The 14,045-nt window shown below is 49.0% G+C and overlaps 1 protein-coding gene across 1 annotated transcript; it reads left to right on the top strand.

The window, feature by feature from the left end:
* The first annotated feature begins 11,940 nt into the window (after nt 1-11,940).
* Nucleotides 11,941-13,401, top strand: GSX1 (GS homeobox 1). Its single transcript, XM_036404091.1, has 2 exons — nt 11,941-12,328; nt 12,767-13,401. The coding sequence occupies exons 1-2, from the start codon at nt 11,941-11,943 to the stop codon at nt 13,120-13,122; spliced, it is 744 nt and encodes a 247-aa protein (XP_036259984.1). The 3' UTR covers nt 13,123-13,401.
* Nucleotides 13,402-14,045: the final 644 nt, after the last annotated feature.

Below are 14,045 nucleotides of genomic sequence, written 5' to 3'. Positions count from 1 at the left end.
TTCCAAAATCCAGGAGCAATGTCCCAAATGTCCCACCATACCTATGTATCTGAGACCAAGGCTCAAAATAACTCAGAGGTTTTGCCTCCTGTGTTGCTCAGCAATCTTGACCTACAGCCCCTCTAAGGATGGCAATCCACAGAGAAAATGAACTGTCTTTTCCTGCAGAATGGCTGCTCTGGCTCTCCCAGGAGAAGCACCATCAAAGGTGCTCTTGTTTGCATTCGGTTGCCAGCCAGACCTTCCCAGCTTGTCACAGACAGCTGATATTTCCTCTCCAGTCTCCGTGAGTTTTGTCCATCAAAGCAGCAGCCAGTGTTGTTTTATGATGTGTTGTAAACTACCCTGCTACCCTGAGTGTGCTCAGCGTGGCTGCCTCATTTATCACTGCTCAGCCTTCACACTGGGCCATCATCCATCACTGCCTCCTCAGAGCCGAGAGTCAGAACCTGGGCTCCAGTGCTGCCACAGCCTGCAGTTGTGTGAACACTCATCAGCAGGTCCCTTTGTCCTCAGGCTTTTTTTTTTTCCAGGAAATGTGACTTCTTCTTATATTTAGCTCCCAACCAAGACTCAAGAATAAAAAACCCAACTTCAAAATTCAATTGACTGTGCCTAATGGAGGGGATTTTAATGTGTAGCCTTTGACCCTTATCTATTATTGAAGGAAATAAAGCCTTTTTTTGTCCCATATTAGAAGTTAATGGCAAAAGAAAAATTTGGAGGTTTTAATTTTTTGATTCCAATAGTGACCTCCATGTCCATTGTGAAACCATGAATAGTCACTGCTTGAGAAAGGCATTTCTGTGAGCAATCTAGAAAGTGGACAAAGGGACCTTTGAGACATACGCAGAAAAGAAGTTCAAGAATATGTTTGTGTCTGGTTTTCATCTTCTGCCATAGAAAGACAAATATCCTTTTATTAATTATATTAATAATTTGTATTGCACTTATGTCCTTATCTGCCACAAGTTTATTCTATTCTAATGATACTAAGAAAAAAGTCTGTAAAATATCAGCCAATGTAAAACCTGTAAACTCAGAGCCTTGTCCTACTCCTAGTGCTACCAAAGGTTAAAAATATCACTGTTTTCATCACCAGGTCTATGTAGTAATGTGGCAGTATTGTACTGCATAAGGTGAAAATGAGACTGTGCTGGTTTCTGGGCTCTAACACCTTTGTTCTTTAGGGCTTTCCTGCTTCTGGGGACACAGTTCTCTAATGCATGAGGAGTTAACAAACATGACTCAGGCACCTTATTATTCTCTCTTTGGGTCTCAGCCTCCTGTGCTGGCAGAAATGCTGCATTGTGCAGGGCATTTATCCTCCCAGAGAAGCCAAAGCATGTAGCAATGAGCTAGGTGTACTCTGCTTTACATTATTTTTTTGGACATGAATCTTCATAAAAGTGAGCTACTAGGAGATAAACACAACTGTGCAGGTAGATGGGGACAGGCCATACACCTATTGTGGCTTCCTCTGTTCCAGGACTGAAATGAGCATTGTGCAAGTCTCATCCATGGCTGTCAGTGATGTCCTAGCAGAGAAAGATGGGTTTAGAGACCCAGATCCTTGTCATCTTTACAGCAAAGTGGTCAAAGCACAGACAGTTATTAGGATTAGAATAAACAGTATTTAGGTTTTAGATGTGTTGCTTTTCCATTGCAGCTCAGCTTTCCATCCACTCAGTAATTTAGAAACAGCCACAAGCTCAGCATGGTGAATTTGGAAGGTGTGGCTATGGAAAGAATGTGCTTGTCCCCATGGATGAGTGACATTTGTCTTCTGGGGCTGCACCCACCCCAGCAGCATTGCAGCATAGCAGGGGCAGGTGTGTAGCCTGAAGTCTCTGCAACACCTTCTTCTATGTTAATTTTCAGATAAGAGGCCATCCTCTGAACATGATTTGGAGCCAATGCATCCACTGTGCCTCTGCTTTGCTGTTTCTTGAGAACCCAGTAGCTGGTTCAGGTCCTCATGGCCACATTTAACAGGTTGTACTCACTTCACGTCCCTCTTGGGCAAAGCTTCCCTTTTTGTTCTTTTCCAGAAGACTCCCTACTCATATGTACTTAAACTATTCAGTCAACCAAGCCTGAGGAGATGACCAGGGGGTTGTTCCAAGATAATTGAAATAGTGCTCCCTATAAAAACACTAATACAAACACAAAAATAAGCAAGATGTATTGCCTGACATTAGCTCCTACCTTGGATTTAATCACACAGGATGTATCTAGTCTTGAAGGCCCCCCTGAAGTTTGAGCACAGCTCAGTAACTTCTGCTGCTGCTGTTGGCACTTGTGGGATGTGGAGAGGGTGGCTGGACTGTGCTCCCTGGTGTCAGAATGGGAAATAGAGGTTTGTCAAGATGCACCATGAAGTGGAAGAAGGATCAGAGACTGCTGAATGTTTTTATTCAGCTGGTGTGAAGAACAGCACAAAGCAAGTTCCTAGAAGAGGGAACAACAACAAACCCCTGGAAAGTATTGCAAGGTGATAGGTATTCATTGGAGGCAATGGCAGTTCTTCCACTGACTTCAAAACATATCTGACGAGGAACCTGAAGATATAATAATACTTAAGAAGTAAAGTTTAATTTGAGGCAAGGAAGCACAGATGTAGTAGTTTTTCACTTGTAAGGGCCCACAGTCTCTCAGCACTGGTCCTGTTAGGATGCTGAGAGGTGGCTAAAGGTCAGGAGCCATCCACCATGCCCTGCTGCCCAGGAGAGGATGTGAAACAACAGAGGGGAAGAGTGACAGAGCAGGTTGATCCAAGAAATAAAAAGGAAATGGGATATGCATCATAAATGGCAACATTTTAGGAAGATGTTAAATGAAAGGGCTGGTTTCTTTGGTTGTTGTCCTTTGTTAGTTTTTAATTCTAATAAATTATGTTCCTCTCTCTCCTGAGCTATTCTGTGAGAGTCTGCTGGGGACTCTCATTTTTCCACAACCAAGGGAAAATTTTTCTTGATTATTCCCTCATTTTTATCATAACATTTTATATATTTTTATTTAATTCTTGATTATTCCCTCATGTTTACCATAAAATTTTAAACAGTAAAAATAATATTTGTTGGAGCTGGAAGAGGTAGAGCTCTTCCCCTTGTGCACTTCCACATCTTGGCTGCCTTCCCCCCATCTCATGGGAGCTGCAGCAGAGATGATTTCCCCCATTTCTCACTTCCAAGCATAACTGAAGGGGCCACCAAAGGGACATGTACAAGGAATGCTGGACATGTACTGCTTTGTCCACACTGCCTGGGTTGAACAAGCCCAGGTTGATACAACCAGGTGAAATATGAGCCAAACATACAAGAAAGTGTTCTTTAACCCTCACACAGCATTTCCAAGCTCTGACAGAGATGTGACAGGACCTGTGATGAGTCACACTGGAGTGACTCAGGGTCTGCAGGATGAGCTGGTCTCAGAAGGGCATTACAGTGTTGTTTTGATTCCTGACAAATAACCTGTCCTAACAAACAGCTGAATCAAATTCTGAATGCTGGAAGGCTTCATGGAGGCCACAGTGGTGATTTTCAGACTCGAGATTGCATTTATGTGTGTGTATTTGTGGTTTGGATAATATTTTTTTAGAGGTTTTACTGGCATCATTGTGATTTCTTTGGTTTTCAGAGAGTGGAAAACACTTGTCGTGATTTTGACTCTGTAGTCAAACCTTCACTGGATGTTCAGCTTAATTCTGGGCAGGTTTTACATGGGATTTTTTGTCATGCCTGCAAAGTACTTTTGGCATCTAACTTAGGTTGCAAACACATGTCTCAAAGGGGCATCTCAGCCACAGACAGGTCCTGAACAGACAGGCACAACCCACATGTACTCTTGTGCTCTTTTTGCCTATCCCATGACACCACTGCAGTAATTCCCTCTGAAGGTCTCTTCCCTCAAAAGGGAGATTTTTATCATTGATCTAAATCATATTGCTCTATGAAGAAGCAGAGAAGCCTTGCTGATGCAGGCAGCAACACAGAAGCAGGAGCCTTCCTTCTCTGCCTCAGCTCCAGAAAGGAAGATGTAGTTTTGAGACCACCAGTGATAAAAAAGAACCTTCCTTTCTGAAGGGTGAAGGAGTTTCCCTGATGTGAGGTTGGTTATACTGCTGGAAGGGATTTGATGAATTAAAAGACAGAGAGTGTCCATAGGACAAGTGAGAAAATCACGGCAGGCACACTTCAGTCTGTTTTTTATTGGTGCAGAACATCTTATCTCTCAAAAGAGAACAAGGGGAAGTTTGATTAAAATCTCTTGAGAAGAATGGACAATTTGTGCAATTGCTGAGCTTTTCCAGTTGGTGCTGAAGATTGGATCTAAATATTTGTTTACCTCTGAAAACAATTAGTCTCCTGATATCTACTGAAATTTCTGAATTTATCTCCTTCTCTTTCCTGATTGCCACGTTCCTTTTCCCACAGCCTGTTCTTTCTGGCAAGCTTAACCTACTGCTTTTTTTATGTGCCTGTGACCAAGACAGCAGAGTCTCCTCATCTGTTTGGGGTTTTGTTGGTTTGGGTTTTTTTGTTTTTTTGGGTTTTTTTCCTAGCCCTGCATCTGGGCAATGTGAAAAATTTGGAGAAGACTCTATCAACTCTTCTAGTTTTATCTTTTGGAGGAGATAATTGGAAGACCTCATACTCAAAACTTTTCTCTCACACTTCTGGATGAAAAGCTATTAGATGGTGTGTTCCATTTACTGAGAGACTGATCTGGCTGAAGAGAAGGAAAGAGAGACAACAAGGGAAGATGGTGATGGAAAAAATTACAGACACTCTGAAGAAGAGAAGGAAAAATAAGGACAGCATCCAAGAAAGGAGCGGAGCTGAAAAACTGGAGGGAAAAGTTAGAAGATACAGAGTAAAGGAGAATGCCTGCCTAAAATCTAATGGATCAATCTGGTCTCCTGGGACAGGAACACCAAACCCACACAGGGTTCTAATTAGTTTCCATACTCTGGGACAGAAGTAGAGTTAAAAGGCTCTGACCTCGTCTATACAAGCTGCAAGAGGTGTCAGAAAAACAATGATTCATTGTCAGATTCAGTGATTCAAAAGTGGGAGTAGAGGGGCTCCACACAGCTCACGCTGTGCTGCTCCGTGGCTTCTGGAGAGTTCAGTGCTCCAAAGAGTCACAGCCTGCATCCATGAGAGAAGGCAACAGCTGAGGCAGAGCAGGACAGAGACACAGCACCCATAACCCTCCCCTTACACGTGCATTTGGGGCAGGCATTTAGGGACCCTTTATAGCACCAGGTAAGATTTCTGATGGGATATTTGTATTTTTTTAACTCTGAGGGTTTCTGCAATAAGGCAAATGAATCCCTCTGTGCAGGTTCCTGTTTCTTCCCGCTGAGTACAAAGGGAGCCAACAATGACCAGCTCTTCTGTGGATTCCCTCTTCTTAAAACAATGCATTCCCTGTATTTCTGTAATAGGTGCAGTGGCAGGTAACACGCTGAGGAGAGTTTATGTAGCCACAGCACAACTACACGAAGAATAAAATTTGGCTAAGATTCTTTTGTTTCTCATAGTGGAGAAAGAATAATTTCAATGGCTGGGGATCAGCATTTATACAGACATGAATTTATCCTTTCATGATTAAGTATTTCTCACAAACTTCAAGAGTTGAAGTTCTAGGGTCTGACAAGCCTGAGGGATTCCAGAAGTCCAAGAAATCCAGCTGGTATTTTGGAGTATGCTGCCTTCCTATTGAACTTCACTGGCATAAGGCCCATACTTTGGGATCATCTTTTTTATATCAAAGCATGCAGCTTTGGGCTATTTTCCCAAAATATAAGACTGCTCTGCTTGGGATGATGTGGTGGACAGTATTGCTGGACCACAGTGGAAGGAACCACCTTAGCCCATGGTGGGAGGGACTAAAGATAAAAATTGAGCTCTTTCAACAGAAACCTTGAGCCTGTTTGCTCATGCACATCCCCAGCAGTAGGTCAGCTGGGATTCTACACCCCAGGTACACGGGCACATAGGACAGGAGAGTCTTTGACATCCCTCTCCAAATGTGAAGATGAAGATCTAACAGCAAAAGGGCCTGAAGTCAGATTTGTGACATTCACATTTTGATCAGGAAACTTCCCAGGTCTGTTACTAATCCAGGACAGCCTGTAACAACTACAAACCCAAACTTTGTTAAGTGTTAGGTCACTATGCTTACCAAAACAAACAAGCAGAAGGAAGAAAATCACAGGCTTTACAAGAAATACAAAAAAAAAGGCAGTGCCATCAAAATGTTTGTCATGTACTGGCTTAGATATCCCTGATGCTATTTTTGTTAACCAGTGTTAACCAGTAGTTTTGTGTCTCTAAGAAACAATCTGCTGTAAACTAGAAGATTAGCATGCAAATATAAGGAGGTCAACAAATGGCTCTGTTTCCAGGAAATTATTTCTCATATAATTGCCACAGTATGGTTGTAGGGCTATCAACATCCACCATACACACTTGATATGTCTGTATATAAATATATGTAAATATAAACATAAACATATATAATATAAATAAATATAAATATAAACATATATAATTCGATTCATGTCCAGATATGCAGACACAAACACAAGTAACCTAATATGTTCTGGATACTCTACTGTGTTCAAAAGGGGTGTTAAAGTCCTCAAAAATGTAATGAAAATAAGAAAATTGCTTTGTCAGTGTAGTGTGCTCATTTTCTCAGCCTACTGTGAGGACTGGCAAGTTAAAGGAATTAACATACCTTGGTGAGGTCTGCTTTACACAAGCTGAGCAAACATTTAGGATAATCATTTCATGTTCATGCATGATAAACACTTGAGGAGCATGTATTGGTCAGCATCAGAGAAGGAACCAGGCTACACAGTTCTGCAACTTTCAGGCTCTGTCACCATGTCACTAGCACACAGAAAACCCTGGAGCAGGTAAGCAAACCTCCCTCTTTGCTCACAACCCTTGCACTCACCAGGTTCAACCTCCCAGCACCTGATCCAGAGCAGCACACCCTGTCCCATTTTCCATACTCCTCCTTTGGCAGCACCAGTGATGCATTTCTGCACATGGCTGTGCAGCAGCATTGCAAAAGCATCCAGGAAATGCCTTCTATGTGTTGGGGAACTCCACCTGGGAGCTTGTTCTTCAGTGGCTTTATTGGCTCTAGTATCCTCAGCTCTCTGATATTCTCTTTTAAATTATAGAAAAAACCTGCTTTTTGATGATGCCATCCACGTTAATGTGATTAAAAAGAAGTGTATCAGCTACAGGAAACTGTTCAAATGCTTCATGTAAACAACAGATGTGATACAGCTTCTTACCGTACAAGATGACGGAATTTCCCCTTGGATGTTCTCAAAGAGCAGTCTGACAACCTCTAAAGCTTTCAGTTTGTAGAGGACTTGAAATACATAAAGGTGAGAAGTTTGGAGAAAGGACAAGATGGCAATAAAAAAGGGTTGGGAAATAGGGTGGATTCTGAGGTTGAAGGATGGTATTTCTAACAATTTTGTATTTTAACAGCATCTGCAAAACTAATATCCAACTCCTCTTTTGCAATTCCTTGTCTTCTTTACTCTCAGGCACTTCTCCATCCTTTGAGTACTTTTGTCCTACAAGGTCACCAGCGATTTAAACTGTGGTCTCACTATAAAAGCAAAAGGTTATTTTAAATAGTTTGGTTTTGCATATTCCCACTTTTCTTGTTACTTTGTTATTATTTATGTCCAGCTACATCTTTGGAATGGCCTCCTCAGTGAAAGGTCAAATCAACAAACTGTCTTCTTAGGAGATGAGTACAAGATTTCCTTATAAACCAATCCTGTTAGGAACCAATGGGACTGAAGAAGATCTAAATGGCAAATCTCTACCCTAGGTATCTGCTGTGGAAAGAGAAAATAAATGTTACAGAAACAAGCAGCTTTGATTTGGTCCTGTGGCACAGGTTTTACTGGCAAGATAAGCTATCATCTTTATTAATTGTGATGGAAAACAGATGAAACTGGATGAAACACATGGAAATGTGGCAGGGCTGGGTCACAGAAACATGGAATGAGACGCAGGTTCTCAGGGTCCCATTACAGCCTGGCCTAGAGCACTTCCAGGGACAGGACATCCACAACTTTTCTGGACAATCTGTTCCAATGTCTCACTCACTACCTTCTGAATTTCTTCCTAACAAATATTCTAAATCTCTCCACTTCCAGTTTAAACTCATTCTCCTTCATGCTAGCAATATTTGTCCTTGTAAATAGACTCTCCTTTTTTTAAGCCCCCTTTAAAACCATTGCTGACAGGCTACATAAATTATACAATTATAAATTTGAGAGGAGTTGATTGAACAGACAAGAGATAAAGAAAAACTCACATGACAAAACCCCCTGTGGTTTTGCCTTTATTTTGGAAAAACTGAAATGAAACACAAACATAGCTTATATTTCTGGAATCCCTGTTATTTTGGATCACTGGCAGCAGACGTAAACCAAGCAAACCAAAACCAGGTTACTCAAACTCACAATCATTCAGTGATCAGGTTAATTGAAGAGATTCACAGGTACCTCACAGGTTTGCTCCTGGGTGTGTTTGTCCAGTGTATAAGCACATTCCTTGGACAATCCTTCCCATGGCGTGTGCCTTGTGGCTCAGTATTGGCTTTGATTTACATTTTGCTAAATATTGGAAAATTGGAAAATAATTACATTGGAAAATGATTACTCGGGACAGGCTGGAGAATATTACAGTCACTCACAATTCGTCAGCCCTGCTCAGCTACCAAGGACGTGGTCTCCTTGGAAATAGCAATTCCTTCCCATTCCAGCGGGATTTCATCCTCCCGTCCCCACAGCTCCCAAACTAACGCACCTCTCCACGTCGTTCCTAGGGATTGATGGTGCGTGGCACCTCCTACCCTGGGAGAGAAGTGGCGAGCACCGCGGACGGTCAGGGCCTCATCACAAAAGGCGATGATGGCTGGTCCCTCAAAACGAAGAGGGAGCTCCTTTCACCGACGGGCACAGCCGCCCCCAGGCAGCGGCAGTGTGACACCTTGTCCCCTCGGCGGCAGCCGTGTCGCAGGTCACCCATCCCCAGGGGGACAGGCACGGCTCAGTCAGTGCCAGCGCTGTTGCCCTCTCTCTCCTGCATCCCCCTCAGCGATCCCTGACGTTCCCCTCTCTAAGGGTCCCGCAGCTGATGCTCACCCTGACGCTTCCCTGTCCCCATGCCCTTCCCGGGGGTGTGGTGCGGGGGTAGCAGCCACCCCCGGCCATTCTCTCCGTGCGGAGCCCAAGCGCCGGCACTTCCCGCTGCCGCCGGGGACCCTGTCCCGGCAGGACGCCCCCGGGGCCGGGGCCCCCCGCCCCAGGAGCAGCGGCAGCTCCGGGAGGGGCTCCCCCGCGGCCCCCGAGCCGCCTGCAGCGCGGACCCCGCCGGCGGATCTCTTTCCCCCTCTCTCGGAGCCCTTTTCGTTCAGCGGCGATCGTTCCGAGAGAGCAAATATACGAGGAGAATTTCCTCTATTAAAAAAACAAAAAAACAACAAAACCCCCAAAAAGAGGGGGGCGCAAAAAGACGGGGAGGGGAGCTAGTTTAAAGTGCTGGGATTAAAGGTCTGTGCTAGTTTCAAGCCCTCATAAAACGGCCTGAAGGATGCTATTTTGCTTCAGTCTAGGTTATTTCAGCCCACAGTTGCACAACAAACCATTTAAACATTTCAGCACAAAACAGATTCCATTGTTGAGCTGCACATTAAAAAGTGTTATTCGCTTTGAAGTTTTTGTCTAATGGCTCTAAACTGAAAGAAAATGTTTTCCTATTACTTAATTCAATCATAGCGAAGAGGCTTGGTAAAAAGCCCACGGATTTTGCCCAAAGTGTGACAGAGTTCTCTTTGTGTTTGCTTATCCTCTGCTGTCACACACTTTAATTCGCCTCTCTTTATCTGGCATTCAAAACTTTCTTCAATGACATTCAATAAGGTCCAGCGGCTGGAAAAAAAAACTGGTTATTTTTTTGGATATTCTTTCCCAGTAGCTTTGGGCTTGGTGTGCATTCAGAAGCTGTTAACCCTTTGCCTTCCTGCGGCTCGGAGCCCCGGGGTTCAGCCCCTGGGCAGCGGGAATCCCTCGGAATAAGGCTGAATCCTCCACCCCCGGTGGCGAGCCACTTCTCAGCGGGGAAAAATGCCCCTTCCCGGGACCCGGCTCCGGCGGAAAATGTTTTAAAATACCTTTTCCTCAAAAATCGAAAAGAAAAATCCAAACCCTATTAACACTTTATGGGAAAGGACACTTAGGAATCCTTTCTATATCATCGCAGGACTGAGTTTTTATTAACATTCGTTTTTCTTCGCTCTGTAATTTTTCGCCGTTCATTTGTGCACATCAGTACACTTTTAGGCTCGGGCATCAATAGTCTCTCTCGGCAAAACACCCGTGGATCGCAATAAGAATTGTAACCACGGGCAAAACAACCTCTGCACAGCCCTGAGACACGGAGTACACCACTTTCAAGTCTTTTTCTTCCTTTCCCCCTTTTTTCCCCTCCTTTCAAAAACTCCGTTTGGTTTCGAGGCGGGGAGGTTACTGTAGGGACCAATCTCCCCACGTTTTGACAGGGGTCGGAGGGTGCGTTTGTCTTTTTATTGCCCGTATATTAAACGGGAAAACCGGGGTAGAACACGTATCCCCACGAATTATTTCTTTTTCTTATTTGTTAGCATTCCTTATTCACCTACTAAACCAACGAGCTCCGAGGAGCGCGGCTCGGGAGCGGCTGCACGGGGCAGCGCCGGTGCGCCTGAGCTCCGAGGGACGCGCGCTCCGTTTGGGGACCGCTGTGAACTCAGCAGGTCCCTGTGCTGCGACACCCAGACACCGCCGCGGCGCTCAAGTTAAATCTCATCGTTCGGGAAAGAACAAGCCGTTTGCCTGTGGCCCCCGCAGTCCCGGGGACTCCGCGGCGCGCTTGTGCGCGGCGATGCGGGGTCGGGCTGGCGCGGTTTGCTGGTGGCCGGGGTCGGGGCGGCCGCACGTGGGTGCCACGGTGCCACGGAGCGATGGCAGGTGTTACCGCTGGGACCGGGCACGGGGGCCAGGGGTAAAGACACGCGGAATGTGCCGAGCGCCTCTTCTGCCTCCGCGGGTGCCGCCGGCACGGAGCGCTATGTGCGGATCGGGTTTTCTGTACCCGCACCAGCGCAGCCGGGATGCGTGTGGCTCTCCGCACCCGTGAGCTATGCCCGGGCGCCCACGCCCACGCAGAGGCCTGGCAGATGTCCTTGCCGGTGGAGCACCGGCTGGCACATCTCTGCGGCCGGGGGCTTCGCCCGACGGCGGCCACAGTGATAAGTGGCGGGTCCCGGACCCAGGCTGGGAACAAAGACGCGGGGCTGCGGAAGGCGGCGGGCGAGGCAGTGGGGACGAGACATCCCGGAGGCGAGGGGAGAGAGAGAGGCCGTCGGCACCGAGGGGCAGACCTGGTGCCACAGGTGGGAAAGGCACCGGGGGCTGGCAGGAAAGCTGCGCCGGCGGAGACCGCGGCTGCAGCCGGCAAAATAAACAAGTGGGAGCGGGCTGAAAGCTGGGCTGAAAGCGAAGGAGAGCGATAAAGAGAAAGAAAAGAATATTAAATCGCGAGAGAATGAGAAAATAACCCCGCCAAAGGGAGAGGAGGGGAGAGGCCGCCTGCTACGGCGTGGGTGGGGTCGACAAGAATAGAGTACATTATGCAGTTCATTTAGTTAACAAGGGAAATAATGAGGGAGCGTGCGGCGTGAATGCCAAGAGAAGAGCCACAGAAAGCCCATTGAGCGCCCGGCGCCGCCATCACATGGCGCGGGCGCTATTTAAAGCGGGCGGCGGGCGCCGTTCAGCACCACTCGGGCTGGCCAGCGGCGCCGGGCGGGCGCTGCGCGGGGCGCTGCGCGGGGCTGCGCGGGGCAATGCCGCGCTCCTTCCTGGTGGACTCGCTGGTGCTGCGGGAGGCGGGCGAGAAGAAGGGGGAGGGCAGTCCTCCGCCGCCGCTCTTCCCCTACGCCGTGCACCCCTCGCACCCGCTGCCCGGGCTGCCGGCCGGAGCCTGCCACGCTCGCAAGGCCGGGCTGCTCTGCGTCTGCCCGCTCTGTGTCACCGCCTCCCAGCTGCACCCGCCGCCGCCCGCTATCCCCCTCATCAAGGCTTCCTTCCCTCCCTTCGGCTCCCAGTACTGCCACTCGCCCCTGGCCCGCCAGCAGCACTCCGTCTCCGCCGTCAGCGTCGGGCACGCACCGGCGCTCTACCAGGGCGCCTACCCGCTGCCCGACCCGCGGCAGTTCCACTGCATCTCCGTGGGTAAGGCGGGCAGGGGCGGCGAGCGGGGGTGCATGCCTGCATGGCAGCGGTGGGCACTGCGGGGAGGCGATGGGGATCCCGGGGGACCCCGCCGGAGACACCTGGGGAGGGGGATGCCTGCCCGGACGGGGAGTGCCGGCACCTCTCTCTGCCGGTGCCCCGGGCTCTGCGCTGGGGAAGGCCCCTGCTGCCCGCCGAGCCTCCGAGCCAGGCTGCGCGGACGGGGAAGGAGAGGCGGCCGCGGAGCCCTTGTGGGCTCGGACTGCAGCCTGGCAGTCTTTTGCTGGGTCTCAGGCCCCCCGGGGACGAGGAGGGGGCTGCGGCCCCGCAGGGTGGGCGGCAAGGAGGGCTCAGCGGGGAGCGGCGAGTGCCCGGCGGTGCGGGGCGGGCGGCGGAGGGTCCGGGCGGTCCTGACGGTGCGCTCCTCTCCATTCCCAGACAGCACGTCCAGCCAGCTGCCCAGTAGCAAGCGGATGCGCACCGCATTCACCAGCACGCAGCTCCTGGAGCTGGAGAGGGAGTTCGCCTCCAACATGTACCTCTCCCGACTGCGGCGAATCGAGATCGCCACCTACCTGAACCTCTCCGAGAAGCAGGTGAAGATCTGGTTCCAGAACCGACGGGTCAAGCACAAGAAAGAAGGCAAAAGTAGCTCCCACCGGGGCGGGGGGGGCGGCCACAGCTGCAAATGCTCGTCCCTTTCCACCACTAAGTGCTCGGAGGACGACGAGGACTTGCGCATGTCTCCGTCCTCCTCGGGGAAGGATGACAGAGGTCTCGCAGTCACCCCCTAACCACCCGCACACCCACCCCGGCTCCGCAGGAACTGTGGCGAAAGCAGGGGAGGGAGTCCTGCCTGCCCCGGTGCTGACATGCAGCCGAAGGATTTTATACTGTTTTGTATAATTTGTGTAATTTACGAAGGACTTTCTCGCCTTTCTAGACCCCCGGCCCACGGGGACGGGTGTCCCGGCACCCTGGTGTAAATAAACTCTCCCTAGGACCCCAGGCGTCCCCCCATAGTGCTCTCTCACTTGTCTCCCCGCAGGCGCATCCCCGGGCCCGGGAAGCTCCTCGCAGACCTCCCCGCGCTCCCAGACGGGCGCGGAGTGCGCGGATGCTGCGAGGCACGGGCGCTGCGCCCGCCTGGAGGGATGCTGTCCCGGGCTCCCTCCAGGAACTCGGCGGTGCCCAAAAGCGGGCGGACGGACGGGGAGGGTTGAAGGCTGTTTGGGTTACTATCTTCCCTCCCTTTTTTTTTTTTTTCTTCCCTATTTTTTTTTTTTCCTTTACAAAATTGTTTTGCTTTGATTTCGTTGCTGCCGAGCGCACAACTGTGGTTGTACCGTTCCGTCCCACTCCCTCCCCGCGGGAGATATTTATTTATTTATTTATGTGCAGAGAAACGATGATGGCGATGATAATAATGATTATGATAAAAATAAAAGCTCGTTGGTGGTTTATTTCCTTCTCTCCGCGTAGAAAGCAGCCCCTCGGCGTCCGCGGGCGTGCGCTGGGAGCACCATGGCTCTCCAACCCTCTCCGCCGCGTCTCGGTACCGGGACCCGCCCGCTCCGGCGAGCGCAGATGACAGGGAGTCCTCCTTTCTCCGTGTCGAGCTGAAGGTACGGGGTGCTTGGGACCCCCGCCTTCTGAGAGAACCCCGGGGGCTCTCTCGGTCCTCCCCCGCGGAGCTAAAGACCGGGCCGGGGAGAGG

This window comes from Molothrus ater, chromosome 2 (genome assembly GCF_012460135.2).
Source record: "Molothrus ater isolate BHLD 08-10-18 breed brown headed cowbird chromosome 2, BPBGC_Mater_1.1, whole genome shotgun sequence".
NCBI lineage: Eukaryota > Metazoa > Chordata > Aves > Passeriformes > Icteridae > Molothrus > Molothrus ater.
This window is presented reverse-complemented; position numbering and strand designations above follow the sequence as displayed.